This window comes from Hylobates moloch, unplaced genomic scaffold (assembly GCF_009828535.3).
Source record: "Hylobates moloch isolate HMO894 unplaced genomic scaffold, HMol_V3 SCAFFOLD_5, whole genome shotgun sequence".
Taxonomy (NCBI): Eukaryota; Metazoa; Chordata; class Mammalia; order Primates; family Hylobatidae; genus Hylobates; species Hylobates moloch.
In genome coordinates, this window is record NW_026652280.1 from 20578972 (window position 1) to 20598113 (window position 19142).

Sequence of the window (19142 nt, forward strand, 5' to 3'; positions counted from 1 at the left end):
CTTGCAGTGAGCCGAGATCGGGCCACTGCACTCCAGCCTGGGTGACAGAGCAAGACTCCATCTCAAAAAAAAAAAAAAAAAAAAATATGAATTTACAAGAGAAAAATACAAGTGGCAGATAAACTTAGGAAAGAAAAACCCTCTTTGCCAGTTTTTTGAAGTTGTAAATTAAACCAATGTATTCACCTATCAAATTGGTTCCACTTTTTGTAAAGGTAGTAGCTTTTGATGCTGGTGACAGGGTAAAGGAACACTTGAGAGTTTCCTACTGGGGGCAGGAAAAATGAATTGTTCAGGAAAACAGCATCAAATGATTCAAGAGTTATGACCCAGCAATTGTACTTCTATTTAATTTATGCTAAGAGGCCAGGCGCAGTGGCTCACGCCTATGATCCCAGCACTTTGGGAGGCCGAGGCAGACAGATCATGAGGTCAGGAGTTCGAGACCAGCCTGGCCAACGTGGTGAAACCCCATCTCTACTACAAAAATATAAAAATTAGCCGGGCATGGTGGCATGTGCCTGTAGTCCCAGCTACTCAGGAGGCTGAGGCAGGAGAATTGCTTGAAGCTGGGAGGCGGAGGTTGCAGTGAGCCGAGATCACGCCACTACACTCCAGCCTGGGCAACACCCAAAAAGTATTGGGTGACTTGCTGTAATGTCTGTAGGCAAGGCAATGCCTCAAATAAAAGATTAATCTTCAGTGGTCACCTGACAGCAAGGAACAGGAATGTTTTGGGATAGAATACATTTCTCAGTGGTCCTGAAACCAATCACACTGGGCATGGTCGGCCTTCCCCTTGAACACTTGTGCATTTTCTTGTTTAAGGTAAATGGTGGGCCGGGCATGGTGGCTTATGCCTGTAATGCCAGCACTTTGGGAGGCCAAGGTGGGTGGATCACCTGAGGTCAGGAGTTCGAGACCAGCCTGGCCAACATGGTGAAACCTCGTCTCTACTAAAAATACAAAATTAGCCGGGTGCGGTGGTGCACGCCTGTAGTCCCAGCTACTCGGGAGGCTGAGACAGGAGAATTGCTTGAACCTGTGAGGTGGAGGCTGCAGTGAGCTGAGATTATGCCACTGCACTCCAGCCTGTGTGACAGAGCAAGACTCTGTCTCAAAAAAAAAAAAAGGTAAATAGTGATCTCCCTGTGTCTCAGTCTATTTGGCTGCTATAACAAAATACCATAGGCTAGGCGGCTTATACACCCCAGAAATTAATTTCTCACAGTTTTGGAGGCTGGGAAGCCCAGGATCAAAGTGCTGGAAGATTCGGTGTCTGTTGAGAGCCCACTTTCTGGTTCATAGACGGCGCCTACTAGCTGTGTCCTCACATGTTGGAAGGGGCGAGAGTGCTCTCTGGGGTCCCTGGTCTAAACTACCTGACCCCATTCGTGAAGACTCTGCCCTCATGACAGGCACCTCCCAAAGGCCCCATCTCTGGGTATCATCACATTGTGGGTGAGATTCCAACTTATGAATTTTGTAGGGAAACAAAAACACTCAGACAATAATATCCTGAAACAGGCAGCACTTGCCAGACATCGTGCAATGGATGAAATTTACTAGTGCAATGCAGCGGATGAGGGGAAGTTGATAAAACAGTACCGACAGATCACAACCCACCCAGGTACCTCGGATGTCCATACTCACAGACACATGGCAGCAAATGTGTCCAGGGGGAACCTGCCAGCAGCACATCTGGCCACACTCCCACCAGATGAGGAGGAAGAATTTATTGTAAAAAGAAAGAGGGAAGGGGCCAAAAATGAAGGATTTCTGAATCTTAAAGTATCTACCAAAAAAGAAAAAGAGATTGTATAAATCATTTAGTTTGTAATAATGCCTTACATTTTTCCAAGTGTTTTCATATCTATTATTTCAAAACGAAACTTTTACAGTGAAAAGGGACAGCTGGAGCTGGGCGCAGTGGCGCACGCCTGTAATCCTACACTTGGGAGGAGGCCGAGGCAGGGCGATCACTTAAGGTCAGGAGTTTGAGACCAGCCTGGCCAGCATGGTGAAACCCCGTCTCTACTAAAAATAGAAAAATTAGCCAGGCATGGTAGTGCACATCTGTAGTCGCAGCTACTCAGGAGGCTGAGGCACAAGAATCACTTGAGCCCGGGAGGCAGAGGTTGCAGTGAGCCGGGATCATGCCACTGCACTCTAGCCTGGCCCACAGAGCGAGACTGTCTCCAAAAAAACAGGGCAGGGACAGCTGGTTTTGAATATATCTGATTTACAGCTGGAGGGAAACAGGACACAAAAATGTGGAAACTCACAGAATGAGGAACTCTTAGCCTAGCTGGAAGTAAACTCGGATCTCCTGAATCAGTCTGTTCTCCTGGCCTTTTCTAGCACACGGTACTGGGTACAAAAAACCTAAACACGTGCCATTGCTGGCTCAAATCTATTTGTGAACAAGCCCCCCCGAGAGAGAAATGCAATATGAGATGGAAATATACAATTGCAGCCCATAGTCTGGGGAAAGGTGCCATCTGAAATTGAAGGTAAGAAGCAGCCAGTCAGGACACAGCTGACGGGCACTGGAAGAAATTGCGCGTAAAGATCTTACTGGTAAGACTAGGGCAGTTGTCTCCAATTTTAGCAAGCCTCAGAATTACCTTGAGGGCCTGTTGGCTCTCTGCCTCCCCTCCCTGCAAGCTTCTGATCCAGGAGGTTCGAGGTGGAACCTGACTTTGCACTTCTGACAAGTTTACAGGTGCTCTTGCTGTGAATCCCAGGAGCACACGGTTAGAATTAAGACCAGGGGACTTCCAAAATCTCCACAAAGGATGGGGACACGGTTTTCCTCCTTCTTTAAAATGGAGATGATAATAGTACCTACCTCCTAGGGTTGTCATGAGAACTAAGTGACACAATGACTGTAAAGCCCTTAGAGCAGTGCAGGACAGGCAGTAAGTTTAATAAATGTTGAGTGTTCCTCATCTCACCACACCACATTGCCTAGTCTTGCGTTCAAGAGGCTCAAGTTTGAGCTAGCTTGCTGTGTGACCCTGAGCAAGTCGCTTCATCTCTCTGGGTCTCATTTCCTCATCTGTGTAACAGTGAAGGGTGGGTCAGACACGATGTATTCTTTTATTATTATTATACTTTAAGTTCTGGGATACATGTGTAGAATGTGCAGGTTTGTTACATAGGTATACACGTGCCATGGTGGTTTGCTGCACCCATCAACATGTCATTTAGGTTTTAAGCCCCGAATGCATTAGATATTTATCCTAATGCTCTCCCTCCCCGTGACAGGTCCCCGTGTGTGATGTTCCCCTCCCTGTGTCCATGTTTTCTCATTGTTCAACTCCCACTTATGAGTGAGAACATGCAGGGTTTGGTTTTCTGTTCCTGTGTTAGTTTGCTGAGAATGATGGTTTCCAGCTTCATCCTTGTCCCTGAAAAGGACATAAACTCATTCTTTTTTAGGGCTGCATAGTATTCCATGGTGTATATGTGCCCCATTTTCTTTATCTAGTCTATCATTGGTGGGCATTTGGGTTGGTTCCAAGTCTTTGCTATTGTAAATAGTGCCGCAATAAACACAAGGGACATGATATATTCTAATGTCCTTTCCATCTCTAACCCTCAAGGTTCCCATGAGTCTGTGACCCAAGGGTTTCTGAAATGTCCAAAAATGCTGCTGAAAGACTAATAATATGTGATTAACTGTGATTCTTAATTGTAGCATGGTAAGGGTAGAGACAAGAAGGAAGGGTCATCTGTGTGTCCTCAGCCCTCGCCAAGAGTTGGGGTGCTTGATCTAGGTTACCAGCAGGTTCCCACAGGAGACCTGGCAGCAGAATTTTTCATAATCCAATTCCATTTGCTCTGAACCAATGCTCCCCGGAGCTACTTCCTGTTAGTATTTGGGTATCCAAACTAAACTCTTCCACTGAAAACGAAGTGTACTGACCAGCCAGCGCACGTCTGTTCCCTTTGGAAGTTCTATTTCTAATTTTAAAGGAATCGATTGGCGTTTTTGTTTTGGTTTGGTTTTTTTGTTTTGGTTGGTTGGTTTTTTTGTCAATCAACCACAGCCCAGCTCTAAATCCTGCCATAGTAAACAAAGACAACCGGCAGCCCACGCACATCCAATCAGCCTTAAGTAATCAGCCTTAAGTGTCTATGCTGTGCTAGACTCCAGATCTACAAGGGGAATATGAAACCTTTATTGGAAACCTCTGTTGAATCTGTTTTCCAACAACCTCTCACCGCCCCCCACCCTGACCTTTTCACTAACACAAGGTCCGCTCAAGTCCTGTCTAAATTCCCCACTCTTACTCTATCCATGCTGGGCTCTGCTCCTCCAGCTTGTATGCCCAGCCTCAGCACTTGATGTGAGATTGGACATCTCTTTCCTGACACTGTTTCCTAATAGCTCAGGCACACACACTTTTCTTCCTAACTAAATTGTACATTTTTTTGAAACGAGTACTCCCAATCATTTTGATCCCCTCCCTCCTCCCCAGCATAGATAGGTGATGTCTCATACAAAGGCCAGAGAGAAAATTGCTCAATAAATATTATCTGAATTGAATTGAGAACACAAAATGGTATTCTGTGAAATGTTTTGGATTCCTTTTGAATTCTCAGCCAGAAAGGCAATTCTATGGGTAATTCAAGGAGTTACTATTAAAAGAGTTCCATTTTCTCCATTGGTGCTCAGGGAATCTGTAAGAGAGAGTTCGAGGAGAAAAATCTTCCCTTGTGCTTCTAGCACCATTGTTCTGCTATGTAGGCCTAGTGATTCTCATAGGCAAAGCAAGGTGAAATTAGCCCAATAGAGCATAGGAAAGAGCACAGTTTAAAGCTTATTGTAAAGGACTGTTAAACGTTGATGCTAAGCAGCTGGGAACTCATTGCTTTTGGCCACTGCAAACTGGGACAGTGTGATCATCATAAAACGTTATGAAGTCTCCAATGGGACAGACTTAGAGTGAGTGAGTCTTAGACTTAGAGTCCCCAAGAATGGAAATATGCAGCCCTTCAGTGTTGTGTCTGGATAAAATCGGATGCAACTCAGTGTTAAACAGACCTTTAAAACAAGCCCCAGGCTGGGTGCAGTGGCTCACATCTGTAATCCCAGCACTTTGGGAGGTCGAGGCAGAAGGATCGCTTGACTCTAGGAGTTTGAGAGCAGCCTGGCCAACATAAGGAGACCCCATCTCTACAAAACATTTACAAATTAGCCAGGTGTGGTGGTGCATGCCTGATCTCAGCTATTTGGGAGGCTGAGGTGGAAGAATTGCTTAGACCCAGGAGATCGAGGCGGCAATGAGCCATGATTGTGCCACTGCACTCCAGCCTGGGGGACAGAGCAAGATCTTGTCTCAAAAAAAACAAAGCCAAAACAAAAATACCCAAGCCCCTTCTTTGTCAGCTCTCGTGTGGTCCCTGTGACCAGGTAGATTGCCTCTGCCTCACAATTAAACTTCAGCAAGATTATCTAACATTTGTCAAGCATATGCTAAGAGCAGGGCCCTGAGCTAAGGGGCTGTGAGTCCCCATCCTCCCAACTCCCTGTTTTGTTAAAAGGAACTCAGATAATCTAGCCAGGCTAGGAAGTAGGTATTAGGTAGTCTTTTGGGTTGAACTGTGTCCTCCAAAAAGGTTCAAGTCCTAACTCCTAGTACAGCATACGTGATCTTATTTGGAAATAGGGTCTTTGCAGATGTAATCAACTTTAAGATGAGGTTAGGGTGGGCCCTAAATCCAGCATGACTGGTGTCCTTATGCGAGGGAAGTTCGGACACACAGGGAAGAACTCCACACGTGGGTGGAGCTAGAGGTTGGAATGATGTGGCTACAAGCCAAGGAGTGCCAAGAATTGCTGGCAGCCACCAGGCACATGGAGTGGGGCAAGGAACAGACTCTCCCTCAGAGCCTCCAGAAGGAACCAACCTCATCAACACCTTGACTTCAGAGGTTTAGCCTCCAGAACTGCGAGAGAATGAATCTCTGTCGTTCTAAGCCACCCAGTGTGTGGTCACTTGTTACAGCAGCAATGGGAAAGGACTATTAATGACACCAAAATGCATGGGTCTGGATTTTTAGGAAAATATCCCATAATTGGGTTTCATATTCACCACATTCAAGTTCCATCCAGGCTCTCAGCATTCTGGTGTTACATATTTTTATTCTTCGGAACTCTGGTAAAGTCTGTTGGGTGAAATTTTATAACATTCTATGACAACAACTGTGCAGCGTTTTGCCCTAGCCTTTGGCCAAAAGCAGTTATGTCCTGACCTGCCAGGATCTTGCTCTCCCTCTGCAGTACTGGGGCATTTTTTTCTCAGCCAATATGAGACCGGCCCTCCCTGCTCCCCTCCTCTGGGTGAGTGCAGTCCGTGCAAACAGTTTCCACCTGGTACTGTTGAGCTAGTTGTCTCACATCTGTAGAGGAAATATTGGCAACTCCATCAAAGAGCTTTAAGGAATAGCTGACAAATCCTTTCCAGATGGGAACCTTTTACCCTGGGCAAAGACCTCCAACTTCTATCTGCTGCCTCTGTGCCAGAGCTGGAAAAATGCCTGGGCAGCAAAGACTGAATTCCCCTAATCCATCCACCCACGTCAGCTCAGCTCACAACAACCAGGCCGTTTTCTTTTCCTGGTTCCTCAAAGAGAATGTTTCTCTTTGAATGCTTCTTTCTCAAAATATCTTTTTTATCAATGGCAATTATTTCTAATACTTTATTTTATTCTAATGTCAACTCTGGCTAGAAAGCTTGGCATTAGTCTGAGAAATTAGGCTAATTGACAAACCTCTTAAATAATAAGGACTATTAACTCATTAGACTTACAGAGTCACTTAGTCACTTGAAATGCTAATTTAATAATAACTACACATTTATCTTTGTTTCTGGGATATTTATGGCTTATCCAACAAGAATTGAAATTTGAATTTGATTTGCAATGATTTATTGCTTTTTTAAACAGCACATGAAATACCTGGCTAGATAGATAATATACCCAAAGCTACAGGAATCGTCACAAATGCAAAGGACCATTTAAGATTTTGACAACTAGCTGCAATATCAATACTTTACAGGAGAACTCTTAATAATGTATAACTTTATTATATGTTAGTTCTTCTCACTCCTAATAATGTATAACTTTAGTATGTGTTAGTCCTTCTCTGGATGACCAGAATAAATATAAAAGACACCAGTGGCAAAAATCTAGGCTTAAAATTCTTGCTTTGAAAACTTTGAAAGACTTAGGGGAAGTCAAATCGGTTTCTGTGGAGACTAAAATGTATTCCTTCTGCATAGCTAAGGGAGAAGTGATTAGAAGGCCATAGAGAAAGCCATGCAGAGCCACCCCTCACTGCACAGAGGAAGAGACTAAACTTGGGGAGATTAAGTGATTGGCCCAGGATCACACAGCTGGGAGGTGACAACCAGGATCAAATGCTGGGCTCTTAACGCTAATCCATTACAACATGTTGACCGCACACAGTCCTCGTTCAGAATGGCCTCTGGATATGGCAGGTGGCAGATTGCCACACATGGGCCAGGGCACAGAACACTCACAATACTGAAACCAAACACCACCCACCTCCTTTCTTCAGCCTAACCAGGCAGCGGTGGGTGAGGAAAGATTGTTTAACTTTACATTTTTGTTACATAAAGATTCAGCTCTATCTCTTCCTTATTGTCTCCCTTCCTACCTACTCCATTACTATTCCACCATCTTTACCCCTGAACCCCTCAAACCTCCATTAGGCTCAGTTTATTAGATTGATCATGATGAAAGGTTGGTTCAATCCTGAAGGAATTACCTTTCTTGGTTCTAAGAGCTAGGGTTTTTCCAACATTATGCTGTGAGATGATAGTTTCACTGGACATTCTTTTGTACCTACCCAGCCGAGACATCAGAGTCACATCCTCTTCAGCACAAGAATCAGGGACACACACGCCCACACTGTAGTCAGCCCCATCCTGGGAAACACAACATCACAATGTTCTTTCATTTTGGCATTCAAAACATATATGCATGATCATCCCAAGTAAATAATCAGATTGGGAGTGGGAGAGAAGAATGTTGAAAGAAGAAGAGTGTTCTAACTTCTTAAAAGGTGACTTTCCCATTACTGAGTAGTTCAAGTGAATTTCCAGAGCATCGGACACATGCATATTTAAAAAAAATGCCTCAAGGCTTATTGTAGCTGATTCTTTAAAAAGCAACCACTAGTTTTGGATAATCTGCCCCATTGCCTCTCTCTTCCATATTAGAGGTCATTAAGAGTTGCATCTCCTGCAATTTTCAATACAATTTCCAAGTTGCCATTTCCTGGTGGCAGGACACATTGTATCAAATAAAGATTTTATTAACAAATCAAGCCAATAACTAGAATGCCTGTCCCAATAAAGAAAACATCAAATTATAAATAAAAAATTCTGAGGTGATTGTTTTAAACACATAATTTAGAGGATTGTGTAGGCCTGACCTTTTTCTCCAATATCAAAACCATTAATCTGCTTTGAAAATGACATTTGTATGCACTGATTAATACCCTCAAGCAATCATTATCCCAACCCTCAGCAGGACAAATGGAGCTAGGTGGTCATCTCCTTGTCTCCATGGCGAACCATTCTAAGATCATTTTATAGCATTAGTATCAGAGAGCTTGGATTTCTTATTGTTACTTTATACAATTGTTATTAGCCAGCTTGTAATGTAATTTTCCTTTAGTACTGTGTGACACACATAAAGTCTATCTTTGTATTTAATAACAGGCTGTGCTGTTCCTAGTTTTATTTTTTGTTTTTGTTTTTGTTTTGTTTGTTTGTTTTGTTCTTGAGCAATAAAAGGATTAACATGCTTTGAAGATAGCCCTGCAAACTTGGTCAACTGATTTAGTCATGTTTTCATAAAAGTCATGGCCCATCTGCTAGGATAACCTCAAATTCATGTTTAGAGCTCTGTTTCTGAGAAAAGAGTTAAGGGTAATGGGAAGTCCACCCTGCCTCTGGTATTCTAAAAGCTGTTGATGAATCAGGAGTGCATTTAAAGCTCCTTGACTTAATCCACCTCATACCAAGTAATGATGCGGTTCCCTGACAGCAAGGATACAGAATGGGGATTTGGTCTGGGACCAAATCCAAATTTTGAGGTCCTTTGGTAAAGGACCTCAAAACCTGAAGTAGAGGAGAGTCCCTACTGGACCCCAGCAGAGAAGGGCAGAAGAGAGCTACCAGCAAACTCAAAATAGCTCTCAAAAAGACAGCTAATAGCATTTGAAGCTGTAGAAGCTGCTGGCCAGTGTTTGACCTTGGATTCCCGGTGAAAGTTGTCCAGAGGTCTTGCCCCATACAATGTGGTAGAAGGAATATCTCAAGTCCTATGTGGTTTGTGAACAATAGTCATTTAATGTCCCACACTCAAGATGCTGAGCAGGTTTCTGTCAAGTATTTAAAACTTAGTTTTTATTTTTTGCAAAACATCGTAATAATTTTTTTTTTTAATTAAGAAAAGGAATCAATGGAGTTGTATTTTGTTCTATATCATGACATTCACTTGTCCTGCAAGAGCAAGCGTGCAGGACACTCACCTGCAGTATATGAAGCTTGCAGTACTGCCCTCAGAAGTTCCCCTTGGGAGCATGGGTGGAAAGACACTCGCTGTATGATCCCAGCCTGTCCATGTTTCCATTGAGAATGTTGCTCCCAAGCTTCCCTAGAGAGTCATACACTGAATTGCAAGGCAAGAGAAGTTTGCAGAATTACCTTTCTGGAGTCACTTTTAAATAAATTGATAGGTACTCAGCTCTACCTTCTGAATCTATCAAACTTGTATGACTGAAAAAGAAGAGAAACAGATCTAGTCAGATGCTACTCTTTGAGCCTATGTTTTGCATACATAGTCCCTCTCAACATGCTGGGAGAACAATGATGTGAATTTTCGTGCTATTACATTGTCTGCCAACAGTGGCTGAAAAAGATGAAGAGTTTGATTTCTTTTAAAAAACAAATGCTTTCTGGGAAGTGAAAAGGTATAACTAAAATTTGATAGCTTTTCTTTCTCCTCCACATATACCCAGGAGAAAATACTCATGTTTTTAAAAAATTTTATCCAGTTTTGTGGGACCTTACTTTAGAGAGAGTTAATTTTTTTCTTTTTTCATTTAAACTTAGGAGTGGAAGATTAGAGTGATCAAGTTCCACAGTTCATGGCATTTTCAGCCCTGGTCCTGCAGAGTCTTTTTTGTTTGTTTATGCTTATTTATGGCCTTTATTCCTTCATTTAAAAAAAAATTGTTTCCTTTCATCTTTCTTCATCCCTTCCTTTCCCTTTCTCAGATTCCCCTCACTCCATATATGTGTGCTGTGTATCCTCTCATTTGTAGGTGCTCTTGTTTTGTGTATGTGTATTTGCCATATGTATGAATGGTTTTGTGTTTCCACTCTCCCTCTGTTTCTATATATGTCACACAGTGCTATATTTTTACAATTTTATGTGTATCTAGTCGAGGGCCACTAACTTCTGTATAATAATCCATTACCACCTTTGACTTAACTATTCCCCAGATGATGGATGGATAGATGACTCCAGCCCACAGAAACACACAGTGATCATCCTTATATGTGTCCCTTTATAGAGCAACGTGAAGATGGAGCTCAGATTCTACCTGTGAGTGGAATTGCTGAATGATAAGGCACGCAAATACTTAGTCTGTGTTAATCCAGCCAGATTACTTGCTAGAGGGACTCCTTCAATCTATATTCCCCAGGGATGCTGGCTCTTTTTTTTTTTTTCTGTTTTGCTTTGTACTGGTTAGCTTTTTAATTTTTGGCAGTTAATGGATATAAAATGATATTTAATTACTGGTTTAATTTTCACTTATCTAATTACAAATGAGCCAGGGTATTTTTATTGATTAATCAGTCATTTAAATGTTTTCTTCTGAACCCATGTGTCCTTTGCCAATTTTTTATAGATTTTTTTCTTTTTGGTTTGCCAGAGCTGCTTATTATTCTATATCTTGATTCTGTCTGTCTGAGTCATTGGAAGTAGACACTCTGGCAGTTATCTGTCAGTTGGCTTTTCCGTGGAGTCTTTCATTGAACAGAAACCCATACTTTTGGTATCATGAAATCCACCAATATTTTGCTTATCGATTGTGCTTTTGGTGTTTTCCTAAGAAATTCTTCCCCATTCGTAGGTCACAAAAGGATTTTCTAATATTACCTCCTACCATCTTTATAGTTCTACATTTTGTATTTAAGTCTTTAATCCATCTGAGTCATGGTGCATTTTTTTTTCCCTCCAAAAGGTAGGCCAGTTATCCCAAAACCACCTCTAAATAGTTTTCCCTTTCATCATGGATTCATGGAGCAAGTTTCTTCTTATATCCAAGTCTCATATATACATGGATCTGCCTCTGAGCTCTCTGGTTTATTTTGTTTATCTGAGATGACACTGACTACAGAGCATGTAGGGCCAACGCAAAATGACAATGCAGGGCCCCTTGTTTAAAAATGGTTAAGAATTTGAAGATGATGACAGCAAATCACACTTCAGCCAAGTATGAGGCTCTTTTAAGAGTAGGTCCCTGTGTGACTGCAGGAATTGCATGCCCTGGAGCCAGCCCTGATTCTAGCACTGGACTACATACATATAAAATTGTAAAAATGTAGCACTGTATGACATATATAAAAACAGAAGGAGAGTGGAAGCATAAAACCATTAATACATATGGCAAATACACATACACAAAACAAGAACACCTACAAATGAGAGGATACACAGCACACATACATGGAATGAGGGGAATTTGACAAAGGGAAAGGAAGAGATGAAGAAAGATGAAAGGAAATGAATTTTTTAAATGAAGGAAAAAAAGACATAAATAAGCATAAACAAACAAAACCATATGGCTTTTATTATTATGGATTTGTATTATATCAGGTATTCTGCCTTTAGTTTTTTTTTGTTTGTTTTTTTTTAAAGTGGATCTAGTTAGTTGTGGACAATTAATCATGTATACAAATTTCAGAAAAAAATTTGCTGAGTTCCTCAAAACATCCAGCTAGACTATTGACTTAAAATTGCTTTGAATTTATACATTAATGTTGAGGAAGAATTGACATTATTTTTATACCAAGCCATCATTGGAGACCATGCTATTTATGCAAATCTTTTTGTGTCCTTATAATTTTACTTTTTTTTCCTTGGTAAATTTAAAACAGATTATATAAAACAACTCCTAAATAGAGTAGAGTTGGCTATTTTCTGTGGTATTTTATTTTCAGTTTATATTTTCTTTTTTTTTTTTTTTTTTTGAGACGGAGTCTTGCTCTGTCTCCCAGGCTGGAGTGCAGTGGCGCAATCTCGGCTCACTGCAAGCTCCACCTCCCAGGTTCACGCCATTCTCCTGCCTCAGCCTCTCTGAGTAGCTGGGACTATAGGCACCCGCCACCACGCCTGGCTAATTTTTTTTGTATTTTTAGTAGAGACGGGGTTTCACCATGGTTTCGATCTCCTGACCTCGTGATCCGCCCGCCTCGGCCTCCCAAAGTGCTGGGATTACAAGCGTGAGCCACCGTGCCCGGCCTTCAGTTTATATTTTCTAATTGATTGTTGCTGACATAGAAATATGCTATTGATTTTTATAATTTGTTCTGATATTTGGTGAATTTGCTGAACTTTCTTACTAGATCCGCAGTTTTATTTCTCCCTCTCTAATCCTTGTACCACTTCTTTTTTCCTCTTCTAGTTTTGGAATTAAAGTTATAATCAAATTTACAAAGTGCGTTGGGCAGCTTTCACACTTTTTTGCTTTCAGGAACAGCTGTAACGATTATTGGTTGCTAGGGTTAGTGATGTTGAGGGGAGTGGGTTATATATGGCTGTAAAGATGTAACACAAAGGAGAACGTTCTAGTGATGAAATTGTTCTGAATCTTGGTTGGAGTGTGGCTTACGTAAATCTACACATGCCATAATGACATAGAACTATATCCACAGATTACATCAACGTCAATTTCCTTTTAAAAAAATATTGTGCTATAGGTCAGGCGAGGTGGCTCACACCCGTAATTCCACTTTGGGAAGCCAAGACAGGTGGATCGCTCAAGTTCGAGACCAGCTGGGGCAACATGGTGAAACCCTGTCTCTACAATACAAAAAAAAAAATAGCCAAGGATGGTGGTACGTGCCTATAGCCCCAGATGCTCAGGAGGCTGAGGTAGGAGGATTGTTTGAGCCCAGGAGGCAGAGGTTGCAATGAGCTGAGATTACACCACTGCACTCCAGCTTGGGTGACAGAGCGAGACCCTGTCTCAAAAAAAAAAAAAAATGCTATAATTATGTTTGACACAATTGGGGAAAACTGGATGAAAGATATGTGAAACCCTTCTTGTTCTGTGTTTTCATAGATTTTATATTTGTCTATTTGGCATTGACTCATTCATCACTCAATTGTGTTAACTATATTTTCTTATTTTCTGTATTTGTGAAGCTCTGATATGTGTGGCCTCGCTGACTGAGAAGAGACTGCCCCTCCCATGGCTACCCAATTCTTAGAAGGAGCAAAGGCTCATCCTAAGAGCATACCATTAACACGCAAATGAATCAATCCAGAGCCCATGACCCCAGCTATCGCCTTTATCAAACTCTCACACACCAAGTCAATGTTCCTCTGCCCTAAAGCACCCCAGGGCCAGGTGCCAGACAATCTGAGATCACCCATGTTACCCAGAGGCCACCTACAGTATTCAAACCAGCCAGTCCTGCACTGTTCACCCTGCTCTGCCTGGCTTCCCTGTAGAAACCCTGATAAAGGCAGTGACCTATGCTTCTCCTTCACCCTCCTGCCTCCTGGCCAACCATATGCTTCCCCAGGTGGCTCTGTGTGGCATGGCAGGCTCCTCCTTCCAGGAAATGCAAGTACCAAAAATCATCTTTTTTTTTTTTTGGAGACGGAGTCTCACTCTGTCACCCAGGCTGGAGTGCAGTGGTGCGATCTCAGCTCACTGCAACCTCTGCCTCCCAGGTTCAAGCAAGTCTCTGCCTCAGCCACCCGAGTAGCTGGGATTACAGGCACCCGCCACCATGCCCAGCCAATTTTTGTGTTTTTAGTGGAGACGGGGTTTCACTGTGTTGGCCAGGCTGGTCTGACCTTATTTTTATTATGTCCTTATTATTTCTTTGAGATCGATCTGTTTGTCTTTTATAAATGTATTGAGTTGATTGCTTAGTTCATGTTTTCAGCCTTTCTTGTGTCCTTATAACATGTATTGAGAGCTAGGAATTTCCCTCTAAGTACTGCTAAATCTGCATCTAAATTTTGACCTCTGGTGTTTTCATTATCATTCAGCTCTAAGTGTGTGTGTGTGTGTGTGTGTGTGTGTGTGTGTACAACTTTCCAGTACACTTTCTTTCTTTTACAGAGTTAGCTGGTAATATAATATTTGTTTCCACACAGAGAAGGTTTCTTTTTCAGCTTTTCTTCTGTCATTTTGAAGTCTGATGTCAATCTGATTGCTGTTCTCTCCAGAAGTTTTTAGAATTTCCTCATTGCTTTTAATATTCTTAATTTTATTTCTACTGACACGTAGTCAGGTGTAAATTTTCTTTATTTGTTTTAGCGTGCTGTAAACCCTTTCAATCTGATATTTTTAATCTTCCTTTAATTCCACAGAAAGTATTGTCATTATGCATTCAAATATTGCCTTCCTTCCGTTTGCTTTGTTACATTTCTCCTTTTGGTTTCTATTATCCAACTGTTGGCACCTTTAGCCTCAATATTCTTTGGTTTTTCTTTTACCTTCATATCTCTTTATCCTTTTCTGCACTGTTTTGAGAGATCTTCAAACTGATCTTCCAGCTCACTAATTTTTCTTGGCCTCTATCCATCTTACTATCTATCCCATCAATTTTGTTTTAATTTCAACTGTTCCTCTTGACTTTTCATGGTTTTTTTTTCGTGCTTTGTATCAGTCATATTTTCCCTTATCTCTGATTATATTTATTGTGCTTTTTAAAATTCCTGATGACCCACCTGTTCCAATCATTCAGCTTCACATAGTACACATGTTTATTCAATTCAATGTCCCTCTTTTATGTGCCTGCTCCTCAAGGATTTGGGAGTTTTTGCTTGTGCACTCTTACACTCTGGTGAAGTGTGTGTGTTTAAGAACATGTGACAGCCCAACCCCCAGAGTGTGTGCCACCTCAGAAATTTAAAGAGTGTAAAGAAGAGAGCACGACCCTCAGGGCAGAAAACCTGGCGGGCAGAAAACCTGGCACGCAGAATCAGCGGCAATTCCAGCCCTACCAAGCAACTCTCTCAGTCTGGAATTTTCCCTCAAATTATTTGAAAGAAGCAGCGCCAAGAAGACATAATCTCCTGCGACTGTGATCCCCCAGCTTCTTAGGGAAGAAAGAGGGCAGAAGGCAGAGGGCAGAAGGGTGAATGAGTGAATGACCAGGAATATTGGTTAGCCCCTAACCCCAGGGAGGCAGAAGAAGGGGCAGGAGAGTGGGATCAGAGCCCTGCCCTGCCGCGAATGCTTGGGACAGAGGCTACCCTGGCTGCAACTGTGGATTTCTTTCTCAGGGGCAATGGTGGCCTGCGGTTTTCATAGGCTAGTGTGCTTCAGTGTCCCTGCAGGCTTGGTAAAACACAGAATGCTGGGCCCCAAAACCAGAGTTTCTGATTCAGTAGGTATAACATGTGCCTGAGCTTGTGTTTTATCAAGTTCTCATGTGATACGGATGCACACTTTGAGGACCACTGTGTAGGCAGTAACACTTGCACACATACAAATGCACACACAGACACACAGACACACACACACCCTACATACCGGGTGACAACCTTCAGGACCCTAAAGGCTTCTCACAGTTTTGACATCAGTAACAGTAACAACTAACATGTAGGCCCTAGTGTGTGCCAAGCATGTTTTGAGTTGCTTTCTGTCCATTGTCTCATTTAACTCTCACACAACTGTGTAACGCTATGAGCTAAGTAATCATTATAGTCCCCATTTTACAGATATGGAAACTGAGGCACAGGGAGGTCACGTCACTCACTCAAGGTCACATTACCAGTAAAGGGTAGTAGAAGTGAGAAAACTGAGGCTCAGAAATGATAAGTAATATACACAACAACATAAACCTACCTCCTTTTAATTGCTAGCAAGAATTAGAGCTGTGTGTTCAAACCCAGTTTAAGCTGAATTCATAACCTCTTACTCTTTCAAATAGACACAAGGACGCAGTTTTTACTTGTCAGTTTGGAATATAGATTCTTAGACATAACTAAAGATAATAGTATTCCTTAGAAGGAGTGGGGAGAAAACCCCAATAGAGCTTGTGAAATGACCCAGCTCCTCCTACATTTCTGTCTTAACTACTACAGTTGGATTTCTGAGATTTAGTCTGGAAATCAGGTTGAAGGAACTGCATTTTGCTTACATGTGTGCTTTAAAAAAAAAAAAAGGAACTACGTAGGCCGAGTGCGGTGGCTCATGCCTATAATCCCAGCACTTTTGGGGGCTTAGGCGGGTGGATCGCTTTGCGCCCACAAGCTAAAGACCACTCTGGGCAATGTGGCAAAACCCCATCTCTCTACAAAAGATACAAAAAATTAGCCAGGCGTGGTGGCTTGCACCTGTAGTCCCAGCTACTCGAGAGACTGAGGTGGGAAGATTACCTCACCAGGGAAGGTCAAGGCAGCACTGAGCCATGATCACACCACTGCACTCAAGCCTGAGAAAGAGAGAGACTCTGTCTCAAAAAAAAAAAAAAAAAGGAATATGTTATTTTGAAAACCTCCTGGTCCTAACTTGACGAACAGTACTTGCTGAGTTCACCGGGTTAACTGGCTTTTGACAGGAGCCCTCGCCTCTTCTTTGGCCAATTCCACTGCATCAGACCTCTTGGGCTCAGCCAGTGGGTGCTGGTTATCAGTGACCTCTTTTCCATAGGTTTTCATTATTCCAGGTTTTTGCTGGAATAAGAATTACTGACCCTCCCATTTTTCTTCCAATGAGTTTGAGTCTCCTTGTTTCTCACCACACTCAGAACATTAGAGCTGGTGTCCAACTTGGCCGTTTATAGCCATCAGTGATCTTCTAGACTGAGCTGAATCACAAGACTGACCATGTCCCTTCCCTCCTTTAAACTCTTCAAGGCACCAAGAACGTAGTTAAAAGGTAAGGAGAGAACACAGTCACCATATTTATAACTTAGATAAAGAATTGCATTCAGAACATATAAAGAACCCTTACAAAGCAAACTTTTTTTTTTTTTTTTTGAGGCAGAGTCTCGCTCTGTCGCCCAGGCTGGAGTGCAGTGGCGCAATCTCGGCTCACTGCAACCTCCACCTCCCAGGTTCAAGCAATTCTCCTGCCTCAGCCTCCCAAGTTGCTGGGATTACAGGCGTGCACCACCACACCCAGCTAATTTTTATATTTTTAGTAGAGACGGGGTTTCACCATGTTGGCTAGGCTGGTCCCAAACTCCTGATTTCACGATCCACCTGCCTCGGCCTCCCAAAGTGCTGAGATTACAGGCATGAGCCGCTGTGCCCGGCACAAAGCAAACATTTTTAAAAAGTCAAACTAATTTAAAATCCACAAAAGATATGAACAGGAAACCCTTGGAGAAGGAAATCCAACTGACTAATAAATATGAGAAAGCTGTTCAGCCTTGCCAGTGAACAACAATTAGATACCACTCTTTTCTACTTACTGTATTGGTTAAAATTTTTAAAGTTAACACAATTAAGTGTTGATGAGTGTCATGGTTTGACTGTCTCCCCCAAAATTCATGTGTTGGAAACTGAGTCCCCATTGTACCAGTATTGGAAGGTGAGGTCTAATAAGAGCTCATTAGGCCTAATAAGAGACTTAATAATGGACTAATGTCATTATTGCAGGACTGGGTCACTTGTGTAGAGAGTGGGTTATTATAAAAGCTAGCCTGGTTCCTTATGCTTTCTCTCTCGTTTACCCTTCCACCTTCCACTGCGGGATAACACAGCACAAAGTCCCTTACCAGATGCCAACACCATGCTCTTAGACTTCCCAGCCTCCAGAACTGTGAGAAAACAAATCCCTTTTCTTTATAAATTTCCCAGTCTATGATATTCTGTTACAGCAGCAGAAAATGAACTAAGACAGTAAGAATATGAATAAATTTATTTATTTATTTTGATAGAAATGAGGTTTTGCGATGTAGCTCAGGCTGGTCTTGAACTTCTGAGCTCAAGCAATCCACCTGCCTCAGCCTCCCAAAATGCTGGGATTACAGGAGTGAGCCACTACACCCTGCCTGAAGAAATTTTTTTGGTCTCCTGGAAGCCATTCTCTCTTCTTAGTAAGCAACTAGATTTTCTTTTAGAGAATAACACTCCCCAACTGTGCACAATCTTGACCAAAAAATCAAGGTGGTCTGTCCTCTCATTAGAGAGCCCAAAGGGATCCCTGGAAGCCACACTCAGCCTTACTCCTCATCACTGTGACACACGGTCAACCCTCTGCCAGGACTTTAGTGAAGTTAGACAGGGCCCAAAGCCAAGCTTGGGCTCCACTCATCTGCCAGGAAGCAGGTGTTTGGCCTTTCCCTCCCTCCTCTGAGCTGCCCCATACTTCGCCAATAGCTTTCCTTTATGTTGAAGTTTGCCGGAGTCCGTGTCTGGGGTTTAACCAAAGACTCCTTTCTAACTGCTAAGCACAGTGACCCAGCAAGTCAACGTCTCAGAATCTGCCCCAGGGATACACACATGAGCACACATTGCAAGATGCTTGTGGCAGTAATTCTTGTAATGGCAAAAAATTGGACACAGACTGTGTCCTATATATATGTGTGTGTGTGTGTATATATATGTGTATATATGTATATATACATATATGTGTACATATATACACATATACATATACACACACATATATACGTATATATACATATATACATATATGTGTACATATATACCTATATACATATATACATATATGTGTACATATATATACACATATATACATATACACACACATATATACGTATATACATGTATATATACATATACGTATATATACACATATGTGTGTATATATATATATATAGAGAGAGAGAGAGAGAGAGAGAACATTGCTCTGTCACCCAGGCTGGAGT

The 19142-nt window shown here is 42.1% G+C and overlaps 1 protein-coding gene across 1 annotated transcript in view; it reads right to left on the reverse strand.

The window, feature by feature from the left end:
- LOC116467778 (O-acyltransferase like protein) overlaps positions 1-19142 on the reverse strand; it is a 73756-nt gene that overhangs the window by 41309 nt on the left and 13305 nt on the right. Inside the window, 3 exon segments of the mRNA XM_032151465.1 lie at positions 1654-1795; positions 7883-7961; positions 9575-9714. Of these exon segments, the coding sequence (XP_032007356.1) occupies positions 1654-1795; positions 7883-7961; positions 9575-9714 (361 nt within the window).